This window comes from Galleria mellonella, unplaced genomic scaffold, assembly GCF_026898425.1.
Source record: "Galleria mellonella isolate WM207_F2 unplaced genomic scaffold, CSIRO_AGI_GalMel_v1 utg3070, whole genome shotgun sequence".
Taxonomy (NCBI): Eukaryota; Metazoa; Arthropoda; class Insecta; order Lepidoptera; family Pyralidae; genus Galleria; species Galleria mellonella.
In genome coordinates, this window is record NW_026442069.1 from 460,647 (window position 1) to 479,969 (window position 19,323).

Below are 19,323 nucleotides of genomic sequence, written 5' to 3' on the forward strand. Positions count from 1 at the left end.
CAAGAAAAGAGTATATTCCTTTTTAAAAGGCCGGCAGCACACCTGCAATGCCGCTGGTGTTGTGGGTGATCATGGGCGGCGGTAGTCACTTACCATCAGGTGAGCCGCATGCTCGTTTGCCCCCTGTGTTGTAAAAAAAAAAAAAAAAAAAGGAGGACCACGTGGAGATCGACCTAACAGGGTTATATTGCTAGCAATAAGAATGGTAGTTTACTTTATTTATTTATTTATTCTTTATTGCACTATAAAACTCTGTACAAGTGGCGTGCTTGATGCCATATGGCATTCTCTACCAGCTAACCGTTAGGTGAAAACAGAAAGCGTATGAAGGGCAGATGTGGTGGGAAATATGTGACATAATCTATACTTCTAATAAATCTGTAGAGAGCTCAATTCTGTACATGAAATATATTTACAAAATAACTATTAGGCGGTGATTAGTGATCGATACTGATGCCAAAAATGCAATCAGTAAAATTTTACGTCTGCCTGTCTGTATGTTCGTTATAGAAACAAAAACTACTCGACGGATTTTAACGAAACAATTATTCTTCATAATCCTGGGCAGGTTATAGTATACTTTTCATCACGCTACGATCGATAGGAGCAGAGCAGTGAAGGGAAATGTGTCTGTTACATCAAAACCACTGAACCGTGAGGAAGGACATAGGCTGCTTATTTTACAAAAAACAACGAAAACGCGGACAAAGTCGCGGACAACAGCTAGTTGCTAATATATTTATATACAAAACATTTACTATATCTAAGTAAAAGAAATCGCCAACATAAATTAGTATTCCTGTAAAGTATTAAGATAATGCATTATTACAAGTATATATAAAGATACCTAATGTTTTAATACCGTGGATCAACTATACCGAGTTTGCAATACAACCCCTTAATTAGAACAATGTTATAAATATTCATAATTCAAAAACATAATATTTATTATACATATAATGGTAAAAATGTTTTACCTAAGCTTTTAATGTTCACCATTAAAAGCTTTGTACCAAAACGATCCATCGATAATTTACAAATCAGCCGTGAAGTTTTTTATTTGGGTAAAACCCAAAACCAAATATCTAAATATATATATGGTGCGCAGAGTACGTGCCAGCACCAACAGCATCCTGAGTATAATGGCAAGCAGGCTGCACTGTGTGTATGTTAATCGCTGCTTCGCAATTTCCAATGGAATTGTGCAGCGGTGATTATCTGTATACTACTTAATATATTGTATGTGTGTATGTGTGTGTATGTGTATTGTGTATGTAAATTTACTAACATTAGTTTTTAAGAATATTGTTACTAATAAATATTTAATGGACCAAAAAGTGGAGTAGGCCTATGTTCAGCAATAAAGAAACGGCTGACATAATGAAGTGCTTGTACTGCACAACAAACTTTTTCCCACTTCAAAAATGATGTAAATATATTATAATATATAGGGTACCTCCATATATTGTAAAGGATTAACGTGAGCTCCTTGACGTTCTTTAAAGTGAGTATTTTACCAGCGGAACTGTTTAATATAATCAAAGACATATGGGCTAAAAATTAATAAAAAATATAGAACCTCCCATATTAATGTCGCATTTTTTTTAATAGGTGAAAATGAAATAGTAACCAGTCTACGTTAATGGAATGCGCTGGAGGGACATTAATGAGGGATAATAGGTGAAAATGAAATTAGGTCAGTTTGCCCCACTTGCGGGGGAGGAGGGAAAGATTCATGTTGAGATATGGGGTCTACACAATTGCTTACAATATAAGAAATATTCAGGTCGACCTCCTCTTGGAAACCGTTGTAGTACATCATCATCATGTCAGCCCTTAACCGTCCTGTACTGAACATAAGCATCCCCATTGGGGGCCTATGCCAGTAGTTGCCACACTTGGCACGCAGATTACCAACCGCAGTTAGGCTTTAGAGATAATTTAAGAGGGACCCTGCTGCCCATCCCTCGCCCTCCCTTAGTCACCTCTTACGACATGGAAAAGGAAGGGATGGCCCATTTTTTGCCGAGACCATACAAGAAGTCTGTATATGATCATATACATTAAAATAAAATGTTTGAGGAGCGTGCCGCGTTAAAACAGAATATTTACTGTATTAAATTCAGTTGAAAAATAACTAAACCGACGCGTCAGCGCGAGCAGTCCGTCAACAATCGTCAAACAAACGGTAAACAGAACGGTTCGGCCGTAGTAAACGGCTTTACTGCGCCAAAACAAAAGGGGTGCTTAAAAACTGTTGTAAAAAGCAAATTAGGCGGAGCGTAAACGAAACGAAAACGAACGATAAAATATTGCACGCGTTAGGGATGGGCGACATTAGCAAAATATCGACATTCATATCGTCAGCGGTACTAATATCGAATATCGATAATCTGTTATTATTATAATTATTAAGTGCGTACTTTTTTAACGATTAATCGTATAACTGCCTGTTTTAATTTTTAAATATCAATTTAATTCACTTGAAAAGGTTTGCTGCAAGTAATCTCTTTTTAGAGATAAGCTCGCCTTTGTACGTTACATTTATAATTAATTGTTCCTATCATTATGTTTATGTACAATAAATAAAAAAAATTAAACATCTAACAAAAAAAAATTAATTAAAAAAACCGACACAAAAATAACCGACGTCAATTCTGACAAAATTAGTTATTTTAAATTTAAACTACTCAACCGATTTTAATAAAATTTCTATGGCACCAATCTATACTGCTGCACATTATAGATTGGTGCCATTAGGCTTTGGAAATGTTTGACAGATGCTGCTGCCCATCCCTCGCCTTCTCTTCTTACGACACCCACGGGAAAGGACATATGCTATATATATATATATATATATATATATATATATATATATATATATATATATATATATATATATATATATATATATATATATATATATATATATATATATATATATATATATATATATATTATTTTATTGCACTAAAACATACAGTAATAACAACAAAGTAATAACAAAGTTAATTAACAAATTTAATAGCAAAGGCGAACTTATCTCTAAACTTACTATGTCCCTGTTCTAGGATAGCGATACGTCGAGTCTGTTCCTAAGATATCATTATTTCCATAATTCGAATAAAGCAATATCGATATTTTACCGTTATTTTTATCGATATTTTGATAATATAGGTTCGATAAGTATCGCCCATGCCTAGTTCACGTTTCCCGCTGATTAAAATTTAGATGTTAAAACAATAAAGCAAAAAAGGATCTTCAAGGCCAAATGAAAATAATTATTTCTGATGATGATGATGATACAGCCCTTAACTGTCCACTGCTGACCATAAACCTCCCCCTTGGGAGGTTTACCAGTAGTTGTCTCGCTTGGCAAGCGGAGATAGTGCAAGCAAGGCAAGCCTTGTGCTTTGAACATTTTAATAGATAGATAGATAATTTATTTGCATTACTCACAGCACATAAATAACAATACAAACATACACATAATACAGACGTACACAGTAAAAGAAACAAAAGAATGGAAAACAAAAAAAAGCAACAAAAAAAAACAAAAAGCAAAATATATATAGTACCAATGTCCTTCTTTCTTGCGCGTGTTAGATATTTATTTTAAATTATATTAATTTTCTTAAATATCTTGTGTCAAAATGTGTACCTACATTTATTAATAAAAATCAGACTAACTACTTTAAATATAATAAAACGGTAAAATTGTTATTATACCGAATTTGGTAATAAAATATTCTTGTAATGTATATAGAACACTAATTTATATTTTAATTGATTTTATAATTATTTATTATCATGATACTTGAATAAAAAGTAATGAAATTGTAAGAACACGTGGTCTCACTGACTTGTCTACTCGAATTCGGCCGTGTAGATATAAAAGATTGTCATTTGGGTGGGGAGACACTTCTTGTCCAACCGTTGAACAGAGCGGACTTCCCCGACATATCAAGAGTGAACAAGTATAGCAAACCACGTGGTCATTATATAAAAAATATCACAGTTATTGTTGATGGAAGGCCTAAAGAGGCTATAGTTAAATAAGTGTCAATGGATTAACCGAAGTTGGGCATTTATGTTATATTATTTGTTATATATCAAATAAAAAGTAAAACAAGTAAATATATGATTTAATAGTATGATATCTAAATTAAATGAACTGTGAGAACTTGTGCTTTATTTCTATTTATTACCAAGAGGCTTACAACCTTTATATTGCTGAATAATATATAATAAAATATTATTAATAATAAATTGCCTTTCCAAGACGTATGCCATAGTAACACAAAATGGTTACAAATAACCTTTTTCTATTATATTTCTTTACAACCAGAGGGTGACTACAAAAGTATTCTTCTTAAGTACCTCTATTCCCCTCGAGTTTTTACTGCCAATCATCTGTACTTAGATGGAGAATAGGATATAGCAACGAAATTACAGGATATGGAGAAATAACGTCGTCCCTGGAGGAGAAAAGGATTTTTAATAATCTATATATGACAGCTTCATAGTTAGAAGTTATCAAGTCAACTATTTTTTTATACAACTTAGAATGGCAAACAAGCTGACGGCCCACCTGATGGAAAGTGGTAACCGTCGTCTATAGACATGAGCAGTACCATGGACATAACAGAGTATACTGTTTCGCCCATGATACCCCCATGCGTTGCCATTCCTGAGGACTCAGGTGTTATTCCTCTGTACCCTGTAAATTCACGCCATATCCCACCCTTCAAATCGAAACACAGCGATGCAAACACAACTGCTTCACGGTAGAAACACGAATGGGACAGAGGTACCCAAGCAATCGACTTTTGTACAAAGTCTCCCTCTGGTTAGTTTAGAAATGAAGGAGAAATCTGGCGGAGTGGCGAACGATTAATACATACAATTTTACTCCTTTAGTTAAACGCTGACGACCGACCGGAATCGCCACGCATGTAACACTGGCTCCCTTAACAAAAACTACTTAAAAATTAAAAAATTACCTCGTACCATGGACCGTTAGCTCCTTTGCCATTCCTAGTTCTATAAAAATACTACGTTAAAGAGAAATAAATCATCGAATCATTGTCTTGTTGCAGACACTCTGCTGTGGATGTGTCTAATGGAGCGAACAGAGAACACGAGAGCAGATGGCCCGCCGCGGACAACAATAGGTGAGTTGTTATTTAACACTGTTTCTTATGACTTTGGTCTTTTAGATCAATACAAAAGTATGCTATCTTTTAAGTTAGGACATAACCTACTCGTGTACCAAATTTCATTCAAATCCGTTTAGTAATTTTAAAATAAAAAACCTCTTTTCTTCGTTATAAACTTTTGAATTAATTACCTTAACCCTTTCAGAACTGAATTATTTTTTTTCATCCGATGGATTTGGTAAATTCCATGTGTCTAAAGTATAATAAGGAGACTATAAAAAAAATAAATAAATAAAATTTAGCTTTAAATTTTTCGAGGAAATCTAGTTTTTCTTAATGTGCACAAATGTGGACTCCTACATAGTAATAAGAATAAGGTATACGAAGTTGTTCTGAAATGAAATAATATTAATTTAAAAACATTTTTATTACAAAATTATAAATGAATTAACGTAGTTAAATTTTTTCTATGAGATAAAATAAATATTTATTAGTTTTTTGGCATAATCAGTTATTGGTACAAATATAAAAACACAGTAAGAACAATAATTAGGAAAAAAAAATCTTTATCTATGTGTGGAAAGCCAAGAAGCAATTCTTGTCTTTGGTTAGATATAAATGAACTTTGCATTTTACACGGGATTTTCCCTTGCATCTCATCATTCTACACCTAGTCCCAGTTCCATCGTCATGTTTAGGGAAATGCCCAACACCGTCACGAGTTATTTCAGCTGCAGGACGAATCTCTCCTGGCCTTCTTGGTATAATTTGCATCGTTGAGCTACTACTGCTACTTGGTCGACCTCTTTTGGTGGTAGAACATTTATCTTGTAGCACCAAACTGTCAGCCAAGCGACGACGAAAGTAAAGTAAGTCCTTGCTTTTTAGGTGTGCCGTTATAAGTCGTTATCTATTTGGTATTCTTGATATGCCTGAAGAACTCCCACATCCGATGCATAAAATATCATACACAGAGTAAATTTTTTTGATTCTATAAATGTTCTGTAATAGCTCATAAGTTGATCTAATAAATTAACGCCACCCATTGCATGATTATAGCGCTTTAAGACCTCAGGTCGCGCAACCTCAATATATCGCTTCTTTTTTTACACCATCTCTTTACTAAGTCCTTGTCACCTATACCAACAAAATTGGAAGCCAAATGGGTAATCTTATTGTCCAACCACTTTACATCAGTTACATCTCCGTCTCTGCTACATACTTCTTGAAAAAAACCCCTAGGCTTCTTATTTGTTACCTTGTCACTTAAAAACGGTGGTTTAACAAATCTGTTAACACGAGCTGTGCATGCGGCCATAATACCTTTTTGTTTTAGAATTTGTAGTAAATGGTATGATGAAAAATTATTGTCAAAGTAAAGCAGGGACGCCGTCATACAATTCGCTAGGTCCTTCATTGTCATCAAATTCAGGTGGAAAAAACTCCCTTTAGTTTTGGTAAATGACATCTGCCCTAATTCTAGCATTAGCTGCTAGATTCAATTTGCTGGACAAATTGAATCTCCATAATAATTATCTTCGTCATCAGATGATAATAATAAGTCAGAAAGATCTCCTTCATCTAATACTTGTAACGTCTCCAATGAGGACATATTGGTGTTTTTGCATCTGAAAATATAAGTAAACAATATCATAATTCATTTTATATATTTATCTTACAAACATGATTCACAAAACGTTAAAAATATAAACAAAACATATTTTTGTAAAAAACCGTGAACAATGAGAAAAACTCAGTTAAATCCTGATGGGAACAATTGAGCACAAATATAAAAATCGAGATTACCAATATAAGGTAATAAAAAAATACACAAATATTACGTTACACATGACCCCAATAATATTAGATATTCGTTTATATTTTTTCCAGATGATTTCATGTACTAATTTAATTTTTTTTAAATAAAATATAAAGCTCACCTGTACAGTTCAAATCACGCACGGACACTAGTCGCAAATTGTCGAAAAACGCTAGAATGTCCTAAAAAATGGCGTAAGTAGTATTAAATTGAGTAGTTTATTAGTGAACAAACGAATACAACCCCTTTTCAATCGGAAAGCTTGAGAGTTTAATATTTATTTTTTAAATTATATCTTATGTCTACAATTGTGCACGCCAGTTCTGAAAGGGTTAATGCGATATCACTTAAACAGTTCCATGAAAACTAACTTTAACTCGATGGTTTAAGTTCATCCAGCCTTTTATATATTTTTTTTTATACAACCTAGAATGGCAAACAAGCTGACGGCCCACCTAATGAAGAGTACTAACCGTCGCCTATAGACACGAGCAGTACCATGGACATAACAGAGTATACTGTTTCGCCCATGATACCCCCCATGCGTTGCCATTCCTGAGGACTCAGGTGCTATTCCTCTGTACCCAGTAAATTCACGCCATATCCCACCCTTCAAACCGAAACACAGCCATGCAAACACAACTGCTTCACGGTTGAAACACGAATGGGACAGAGGTACCCAAGCAATCGACTTTTTTTATCAATCAATGATAAAAAAAATGAATTTTAATATCCTTTACACGTAAGAGATTGCTTTTAGCGATATTGGCCCCCTTTTTTAATAACATATTCTGTATCAATATGTACTCGTAGGTTTACTTCCATTTTGTGCGCAATAAAGAAATTTGTAAATACAACATATATGTATTTTATAGCTAAATGTGAGCCACGGCTTCTCCGTGCAAATTATGTAAATGTACCCTATGTGTGTAGCCAAAATATTGGCTCGCACTGTGTTTATTTATTTATTTTTTGATGGGTGAAAATGGTATGGTAACCCCGCCTGCGCTAACGGGATACGCTGGCCGAGCACCAGTGAAGGGTGATAGATGAGAATGAAAACAGGCCAGTTAGCCCATCATGATGAATTCATCAGGAATTAACCATGATAGTTTCCAGGGGGACTTGCGTGGAGGTCGACTTGGTTGGGTATATTGCTAGCAATGGGATTCTCAGTCTCCATTACTAACAATCCCTTTCCCCCCACTGTGTTTATTTTAGAAATGTACATATCTTTAAGAATTTTAATATTTATAATGCTAAGAGTCATCATAACAGCTACCTACTGTCAACTACTCAATACAGGTCTCCCAAAAAAGGGGGTTTTGCCAATTTATATAATAATATATGCGGATTAGCAACCGCAATCAGACTTTGGTGATTTTCTAAGAGGGGCACAACAGTGGGCAGCAGCCCATCCCTCGACCATTAAGTCTAGTTATTAATATTTTGTCATATCTTTATTCACATATATATATATATATATATATATATATATATATATATATATATATATATATATATATATATATATATATATTGTTTGGTTGGTTATTGTTGTTAATTATTGCACTAAAATATACAGTAACAACAATAAGTTAATAACAATGTCAGCAAAGGCGAACTTATCTCTAAAAGAGATTCCTTCCAGTCAACCTAACGCAGTGGCATAGCAAGTAGTGAGTGGGCAGTAGTAGTGCAAGACAGAAATTAAAATAAATATTTACATAAGTTATAAATCATTATATATATTTGAAAGATACAATATTAATACATACATATGATGAATGTAAACCTACTATACTATCTATATATATATATATATATATATATATATATATATATATATATATGTGTGTGTGTGTGTGTTAAATACAACATATAAATATCAAATAAAAGAGAACACAATGATGACAGTCCTCTAATCATTTTTTATATTTAATGATCATACACATTCCCTTAGTCGCTTCTGCCAACAGCCACGGGAAAAGAAGCAGTGACCTACTCCACTCCGGGACCACATGGCAATATTAATAGTACCATAATCAGCCGTTAACTGCCCACTATTGGGCGGAATGGATTATTGGTAATGCAGACTACCAGTCCCACTGCTACCAATATACCCTGTCAGGTCGACCATCACGTGGTTCCCCCTGGAAACCATCATGTTGAATTCCAGATGTATTCATCACGGGCTATTTGACCTGCCTTTTCATTGTCACCTATAATACCTCACTGGTGCCCCGCCAGTGTATACCGATAGCACAGGCAGTGTTACCATTCCATTATCACCCATTAAAAATAACTGTCCACTATTGAACCTAGACCCTCCTCCAGAAAAAAAATATTGCCAGTAGTTGCCATGCTTGGCAAGCGTGTTAGGTAAATAATAAGAGCTTTCATATCAAATTCTCGATCCCAAATAGCACGTATATGTCAATAAACAATGATTGGTTGAATCCTCAACGCGTCCAAAGGATAAGAAACAAACCAACAAACCCAATTTCTTAGTATTAATTAGAACAAAAACGTATTCCAGCTATCCCCCCCCCCCCCCCCCGGTACCTGTAGATGCGTCAGACTTCGCTAATTAATTCCTTTATGTTTGCATAAAGCCTTATTACGTCCAAGAATAATTTCTTACCCGCACCCACTCGCAGGAGCTAATTTCCTTAAAAAGGTTGTCTAAAGTTTGCCGTCCGGATGAACCGCGAACTCAACTTGGCTAATTGTTCCTTTGCAATTTACAATTACTCCGTTGTATCTCCAGACGTTACTTTTCCGCGCTTATTTAACTTCCAACTCAAATTTGGTTTGTTTTAACTAAAATATATAAATTAAAAATATACACAGGTTAACGATGTAGATAGTTAAGAAGCAAAGTAAAAAAAGAAAATTGTTAGAAATGATGTACAAGTAAAGATCCTACGTACATTGTATGTATGAGAGTTTGTATATATTTCAGGATGTTTGTATGTAAGGAATTTTTTTTTTCAGGCAAACGAAAATGTTTTAATGTATTTTAATAAAAGGTACAAAAATGGAATTTTTTTTTTAATGGAAAAAGGTAAAGCTGAGAACTGGTTGGAAGAGAATGCATATTTTTTATACAACTTAGAATGGCAAACAAGCTGACGGCCCACCTGATGGAAAGTAGTAACCGTCGCCTATAGACATGAGCAGTACCATGGACATAACAGAGTATACTGTTTCACCCATGATACTCCCCATGCGTTGCCATTCCTGAGGACTCAGGTGTTATTCCTCTGTACCCTGTAAATTCACGCCATATCGTGGGATATGACGTGAATTCAAACCGAAACACAGTCATGCAAACACAACTGCTTCACGATAGAAACACGAATGGGACAGAGATACCCAAGCAATCGACTTTTGTACAAAGTATGGTATCCCTCTGGTAAGTAGGTATAAATTAATTACACCGACAAGAGTAAACTCTTATATGAGAAGAGAGAAGGGGAGAGGAACATATATACATACGTATCTAATCTACCAAATGTAGGTATGGTTCATCCCTGGGGTAGGTAGTGCGCCATTAGCGGCGGAAACAAAACAGGATTGTTATTCCAACTTTTAACTTCCCGAAACATTGTGCGGGTCAGAATATTAAACTTATACTTATTATTTGGAAATAATAAGTACTTACCAAATACTTACTATTTGGAATTTCGTGCATTTCCAACTCCAAACGGGCGGAGTGCTCTTTATTATATTGTCCAGGTAAATACATTTTACAAAAGAACTTTTATTTTACTGCTGCTATTTACATTTACTATATTTACTATTATATATATAATATTCGAAATAGAGTAGATATATTTTGTTTATTTGAAAGAACAAAATAGAAAAAACTTTTTTTGGTTTTTAAATAATTCAAAATGGCCGCCATTTTAATTATTATTTATATGTATATTAATTAGTAAGCAATACGTGCATATGTATATTATCGACTTGACCTAGAAAATATTTGATGCAATTACAAGCAACAAAGAAAAAATTCGCGTTTTGTATAGGTTTAAAAAAAAAAATGTCAACTAAACGTTAAATTTGCTGATGCTCTATCTATGTAATCTAAATATCGAGTCTTTGCCCCCAGGCTATCAACATACACGGCGACCGGTGATCGGTCGACTTTACTCAAATCGCACGCGGCCAAGTCTGCGGAATGCAGCGGGCAGGGCTCGCCGCGACCTCGACGCTTGCCGCGGGAGTCAAGGCGCGTCTCCCTCGCGCAGGTCTCCGGCTACGTGCAGCTCAACCAGTATCGCCTGCTCGAGCCTATTGGACAGGTTTGTAGCTCGTCATTATGGCCGGTATAGCGGGAAGTCTTCTTTCTTAAAACGTTCAGACCGACAACTACCAAATTCAATAATACACTATAGGTGACTGGTGGAAAATGCTATAAGCCGCCATCGTGGACGTACCAAGGAAGAGAGCAGGGGAACGTAGCAGTATGAAAATTGTATATAATTGAATTAAATATATTCAATATATTATGCGGTTTGAAGTGTGGGATATGTCAGTGAGTTTACAGGGTACAGAGGAATAACACCTGAGTCCTCAGGAATAGCGACGCAGTGGGGGGTATCATGGGCGAAACAATATGCTATGTTATGTCCATGGTACTTTCCATCAGTTGGGCCATCAGCAAATTTGTCATTCTAAGTCGCATAAAAAAAAGCTTGAAGCGAAGTATGAGAGGTTGGATATTTTTTGTAATTTTTTGCCTCAAGAATCTTTACGAAAAAATGCTTAATATTGCTGGTAGACCACTGATCAATTTTTAATGAATTGGCTTCAACCTGTAAAGTCGTGCTTTAAAAATCTATCTATCTATAATGGCATCCCTTTCCCCCCTACCAGGGGACTTGAATAACTTTAACAAACATACACCTACGCCTTATTCAGAGATTTTACGTAGAATACTTACTCTGCTCGTTTTAGAATGTCATAACCTATATTTACGCAAATGATCGCTTAATCTCAGAGTTTCACGCGTAAACCGTGGAATGACAGGGTTTATTTATTTATTTTGATACAAGCTGTTCAGATGGTTATATTAAGAAATAGAGGATAACTTTTACTAAATCTTATTTTATTTATAAACATTTTTTTATACAACTTAGAATGGGCAAACAAGCTGACGGTCCACCTGATGTAAAGTGGTAACCGTTGCCTATAGACACGAGCAGTATCATGGATATAACAGAGTATACTGTTTCGCCCATGATACCCCCCATGCGTTGTCATTTCTGACGACTCTGGTGTTATTCCTATTTTTAACATTGCAAACGCAAATGGTCCGAATGGGTAAGTCCAACTTCGACCGAGAGGTCAACCGACGAATCCTACTCGGCTGGGCAGCGTTCGGAAAACTACGCCACATCTTTTCATCCAAAATACTTCAAAATTTGAAGACGAAGGTCTTTAACCAGCGCATGTTGCCAGTGACGACGTATGGAACCGAAACATGGTCCTACACGATCTGCATGCAAAATCTGCATTGTATGAATTCAATTAAACACAACATAGCTATTATTTTAAATTCACAATCGGAATTTACCACGACGCAATTACAAGTAGTACTTCACGTATCTGATTTTTAAATCCGATGTTTCGACGTGGATTGCCACGTCGTGGTCACAGCAATACCTTTTCTTCTGTCAGCCCGCGCAGGTTCAGATATGTAGGTACTGTCTACCTGTAGCCGTGTTGCGTTAAGTCTTGATTGTTAATTTAAAACATGTATAAACATCGCGAAAAGTTAAAATAAACTAACATAACTATTTCCCATAAAAGATGACCGTTTATTGCATAACTAGCTTGTATTAATCGATGTAAACAGTGCTTTTTGATGCGATTTAACAACATAAACCTTTTTTTAAATCTCAAATACTTTTCTCTCAAAATTGAAACTATTTTGTTCATTTTTAGTTGGTCACAAACTTAAGTCGATTTTCACTACTAGGAGAAAATCTCCTCTGCTTTGCTACCTTTATTAGTATATTATTTTACTGTATTTATATACATCTGTGTGGTCCCGACAAAGAATGGGCCACCCTTTCCTTTCCCGTGGGTGTCGTAGGAGGCGACTAAAGGAACTTCATGATTGATGGAAGTAAAACAACGTCCCTCTTAAAACATCCCCAAAAGTCAAACTGCGGTTGCTAGCCCGCCTGCCAAACGTGTCAACTACTGGAAAACCTCCCCTCCTCCTCTCCTCCCCTTATAGAGGCTGAGTTATGTTCAGCAACGGACAGTTAACGGCTAAAATGAGAATTATGATTTATTTATCGCTATACAATTTACGAATATCGGCTGTCAAAAAAAGTACACCCAAACGAAGCCGGGACAGGAGCCTTATTTGTTGATAAATTTCGCTGCCACCTCCTTAGTTTAATAGCGTTATTGCAACGTTTATTTCACGTCATAATTTCTAAAATTTCACTCGCGTGCCTATAACGGTGACGTCGGCATGATAATTATTTTAAAAATATGATCGCGTGTGATTATCAAACGAAAATAGTTGGAATGTTTGTGAAGCGCTCGCTGTTTACGTATTTATTTCATATTTTAGACTCCAGTATTATGGAATGCGAGGCTACGGGAATAATAAGCTTTATCAATGATTTTCGTGCTACTAGAGAATAGAAAAAAAAAATTAACTGTACTAAAATAGAAATAAAAAATTACTTGATATATTTAACTGCACCAATATACAACAAGCAGTTGTTTGCATGGCTGTGTTTCAGTTTGAAGGGTGGGATATGGCGTGAATTTACAGGGTACAGAGGAATAACATGAGTCCTCAAGAATGGCAACGCATAGGGGGGTATCATGGGCGAAACAGTATACTCTGTTATGTCCATGGTACTGCTCATGTCTATAGGCGACGGTTATCACTTTCCATCAAGTGAGCCGTCAGCTTGTTTGCCATTCTAAGTTGTATAAAAAAAATACAAACGAATAAACAAAAACAAAGCGATAAAAACATACGTAAAATACAGAATTAATCTTTCAACCTTCCCAATCGGATTTATCCGAAAGAGAGCATTATGTATGTATTTATGTTTGTTTTTTATTCGTTTATAGAACTACCTAACGTTGACAGTGGGGGGAAGGGATTTTTAGTAATGGGGTCTAACTGACCAATTGCTAGTAATAGATAATACATTATGGTAACCCTATTCACGCAACAATACACCCTATCAGGTCGACCTCCACGTGGTTCCTCCTAGAAACTATCATGGTTAATTCTAGTTGAATTCGTCACGATAGGCTAACTGACCTGCTTTCATCGTCACCTATCATCCCTCACTGGTGCCCCGCCAGCGTATACCGATAGCGCAGGCGAGGTTACCATTCCATTATCATCCATTAAAAAAACCATGTTAACAGTAATAAAATAGAAACTAAATATAGAATAACAGTTGATAATAATTTAAAATTGCCTTTCATAGAAATATTTATAAATCTACTTCGCTTCTTTACAGGGTTCATACGGCATCGTGAAGTTAGCTTACAATGAAGAAGACGATACCCACTACGTAAGTACTATCAACTCCCAGCAGCAGTATTTCCGAACCGATACGACAACATAACCTTCAAGAAAAGAGCAGATTCCTTTTTTAAAAGGCCGGCAGCGCACCTGCAATGCCGCTAGTGTTGTGGGTGATCATGGGCGGCGGTAGTCACTTACCATCAGGTGAGACGCATGCTCGTTTGCCCCCTGCATTGTAAACAAAATTCAATTTATCTAATCACATCATTTCACCGTGTAGGTCCCGGCGTAGAATGGACCACCCCTTCCTTTCCCGTGGGTGTCGGAAGAGGCGACTAAGGAAGCACATAGTAGAGGGATGGGCAGCAGCGTCCCTCTAAAACATCTCTAAAGCCTGACTGCGGTTGCCAACTAGCCTGCCAAGCGTGGCAACTACTGTCAAAACTCCCCTTATGGGGAAGGCTTATGTTCAGCAGTGGACAGTTAACGGCAGAAATAAAATTACATCATTACCTTACCTCGGACATTCCATGCATATCAACCTAGCTAAATATTATGTCTGCCCAAAAATATATAAGATTACCACATGAACTTATTTATTTATTTTTATTTCACCCTTTGTTTTTTCACCGGAAACCCAAAAGTATATAATGGCAAACAATTTAAGTTTTTTTTTATACAACTTAGAATGGCAAACAAGCTGACGGCCCACCTGATGGAAAGTGGTAACCGTCGTCTATAGACATGAGCAGTACCGTGGACATAACAGAGTACACTGTTTCGCCTATGATACCCCCCATGCGTTGCCATTCCTGAGGACTCGGGTGTTATTCCTCTGTACACTGTAAATACTGTGGAATACAGTAGCATGAAGTACAGATTAAAATATATACATTGAGGACAGGCGTGACAGATGTGTACGTATGTATGTATGTAATATATACATAAAGTTACAAAACTTGCCATCTTCATCTCAATAAATTTCATTTAATTTCGTTTCTTTTGGTTTCATTTTATTTCGTACAAAAATGCCATATTTTTTTACAACTATCCTATTTGAGCCACAAAATGGGGGGTGAATTCAACTCAAAACAGGGGAGGAAGGGAGTGTTAGCAATGGAGTTTGACAGCCCCATTGCTAGCAATATGCCTTATAAGGTCGACCTCCACGTGGTTCCCCCTGGAAACCATCGTGAACAATTCTTGTTGAATTCGTCACGATGGGCTAACTGACCTGCTTCATCCTCACCTATCACCATTGACTGGTGCCCCGCCGGTGTATACCGATAGAGTGGGGTTATCATTCATTAAAAAAAAAAAAAACTCAAAACAGGGTAAAGAGTGGCGATGCTGTATTATTATACTGTGTCATTACTGTAGGACCGCATATAATAATATGACATTAAAAATCGACTTTAATATAATATAGAAGTAAAGTATCAAGTACTTTGCTTGAATCCATGGTGCGTTTTAGTTTCTCTGATGGCATATACAGTCAAATTGTTATCTTCTATGGCTCATCTTCTAGATCTTTCTTGACAAAGGTCGTTAACACGCAAATAATGCGTCCAATGTTGCACGCATCTTAGGCTCCGACAATCGGCACGCTTACCATCAGGCGGACTGTGTACTTAATTGCTACCCCAAAAACCCGTCCAAGCGAATCGTACAACTATCGCCCGGTTTAATGAATTTTGCCCTGCCTTTTTTTTCTAACATGTTATTATGCTATAGACATACGAATAAATAGACTTGGCAAAGTTTACACTCATACTTTTCTTTGTTAAGGTGGCCAATTATACTCATTTATTAAGTTTTGTTTTAATTTTTTTTCGCAAACCGTACTCTTTTCAAATGGTGTATTCTGAAAGTACTAATTTGTATAATTTTATACTCATTTAATTTCTAAAACATTTTTTTACATTATTTTATTTCAATTTTATTAATTAAATGTTTAAAATTATTTTGACAGTGATTTGAATTTCGCGCGCACATATGGCTGCCGTTTCCGGCACAATTGAGAGGCCGTATTATGTACCTGGAGAGATAGATAGATACTACAGACCTCTTTTTCTAACAACGTCAAATATACATTTGTGAAAAGAGATGGATATATCTATCTATACTTATAATAAATCTGTAGAGAGGTCAATTCTGTACATGAAATATATTTCCAAGATAACTATCAGGGGGTGATTAGTGATCGATACCGATGCCAAAAATGCAATCAGTAAAATTTTTGTCTGTCTGTCTGTATGTTCGTTATAGAAACAAATACTACGCGACGGATTTTAACGAAACTTGGTACAATTATTCTATATATAGGTTATAGTATACTTTTCATCACGCTACGATCAATTGGAGCAGAGCAGAGCAGTGAAGGGAAATGTTAAAAATGTCAACCCGTGCGACGCCGGAACGGGCCGCTAGTCTCCAATATTTGTGTATGTAATCCCCAGGCTGATATACGCAAAGTGTACTCTTTTTGAACAAAAAATAGTTGGGGCCACCTTATCTTTGTAAATGTGAGGGTTACCATTTAACAAATAGATCTATGAAATAAAACATCAATCGAATGTTAAATATTACACCCGTGCAAAACAAGGGCGGGGCAGCTCCGATCCGACTAGTTGCTAAGGCTGTTGCTTACAAGCCCTAACTAATTTAGCTCTCAAAAGAACATACAACGTAGTAACGTAACCTTTTTTTTTATGGATGTTAATGGAATGGTAACCCCACCCGCGCTATCGGTATACACCGGCGGGGCACCAGTGAAGGATGATAGGTGAGGGTGAAGCAGGTCAGTTAGCCCATCATGACGAATTCAATAAGAATTGTTCACGATGGTTTCCAGGGGAACCACGTGGAGGTCGACCTAATAGGGCATATTGCTAGCAATGGGGCTGTCAATCTCCATTGCTAACAATCCCTTTCCCCCCAGTAACGTAACGTTAGGGCATCCATTATATATTAGTATCTATACATTTTAAAATAACTACTTAATTTATTATTAATATAAGTAATATTTATGTTTTATATGTGTATTTCTTATGTATTATTATGTATAATTATTTCAGTATGTTGCTATAATTATGTCACATATTTCCCACCACATCTGCCCTTCATACGCTTTCTGTTTTCACCTAATGGTTAGCTGGTGGAGAATGCCATATGCCATCAAGCACGTCACGTGTACAAAGTGTTTATTTATTTATTATTTATTTATTCATTAGTACATATATGTGTACATGGCGGACTTAATGCTAAAAGCATTCTCTCCCAGTCAACCATAGGGAAGTGTCAGAATACTCGAATGCGGTACTACTAATTATTGATATACATACATACTAAAATTACATATATTACATTACATATAAAGTTTTATTGTGTAATAATGAATAAATAAATAAATAAATAAAAAATTCTAGCACACACAATACTTTAAATACTGATCCACGTGGATAAAGCCACGGGACATAACTAGATTTAATATAAACAAGAATTCACAGGAATATAATATCAATTTATATACATAACATATACTTATGCTAAAGGTATACGCAATGTATGTCAAATATGTAAACATTTGTAAACTCACGAAGTCGAGAGACATGTAAGCTTTAAATGTTTAATATCTCTCGGATACGAGACAGTCACACGCGTTCTATTGCTTACTTTACGTCTCGTGATCGTTGGATAACATATCGAAGAAGACTATTGTAATTAATTCATTAATGAAATATATTATTTATGCATCATTTATATAAGTATGTATCTATATAATACAATTTTACCTTTGGCTGTTAAATTGGCTACACAGGTTACACTCTGGGTTTGTTGCACGCGTCCGTGTAGCCTAACTTCAGGCTGCAGCTGAAAATCAGTGGTTTGCTTTCAAGCAAAACCATCACTGAGCTGTAACCTATTTGGGTCACTGCGACACACGTGGCGAAAACATATTTTATCTTTTGTTGTTTTTTATCTATTTTAAAAAGTGTTAATAATTTGATTGTATAAACTCATTTGTAAATTTACGTGTGTCATAAATGGCTCAAATAAAAAGTTTATCTATCTAATTAACACAGTTTATTGCCAAGAATAACTCCAATAAATGTGCTGTTATAAACGGAAGAATATATTTATTTATTTTTATTTATTTAATTTTTATTTATTTATCTCAACGGAATTATTAATCGTATTTGAAATAAATTCTTTTTTTATACTATAGAAGTATAAAAAAAATACTGATACCATTAAGAGACTACCGACTAAAGCGACTTTAAAAAAACTCGTTCATGTCACAGTAACTCATGACTAAGGATCACGAATTGATTCCGAAACTAGTCGAGCTTGTTTGCTCTAATTACACGTAAGTTAAACCGGTAGTTATTAAATTAAAAACGTTTATGCGTACTTTTATAGTTTATCCGAGCAGTAAGTACTATATCTTATTCTCATTGTTATGTATAATACTGTATATTTTTTATATATATATATATATATATATGTATGATTGTATATGTATGTATATATATATATATATATGTATATGTATGTATATGTATATATTTTTATGATATTTTCTGTGCATATCAGGTAAGTCTGAGAATCGGCCAACATCTATTTTTCACACTCCTCAATGATAAGGGTAACCCACCCCTTTTTCCGTTGCCATTCCTGAGGACTCAGGTGTTATTCCTCTGTACCCAGTAAATTCACGCCATATCCCACCCTTCAAACCGAAACACAGCCATGCAAACACAACTGCTTCACGGTTGAAACACGAATGGGACAGAGGTACCCAAGCAATCGACTTTTGTACA

At 35.5% G+C, this 19,323-nt stretch overlaps 1 protein-coding gene across 2 annotated transcripts in view; it reads left to right on the forward strand.

Annotated features, from left to right (window-relative positions):
* The window catches only part of LOC113519372 (calcium/calmodulin-dependent protein kinase kinase 1), a 215,073-nt gene that overhangs the window by 174,348 nt on the left and 21,402 nt on the right, over positions 1-19,323 (forward strand). For both annotated transcript variants that reach the window (XM_052895708.1, XM_026904433.3), the window contains 3 exons: positions 5,100-5,174; positions 11,096-11,288; positions 14,493-14,546. In XM_052895708.1, coding sequence (XP_052751668.1) covers positions 5,100-5,174; positions 11,096-11,288; positions 14,493-14,546 — 322 coding nt within the window. The remainder of the gene's footprint in view (positions 1-5,099; positions 5,175-11,095; positions 11,289-14,492; positions 14,547-19,323) is intronic.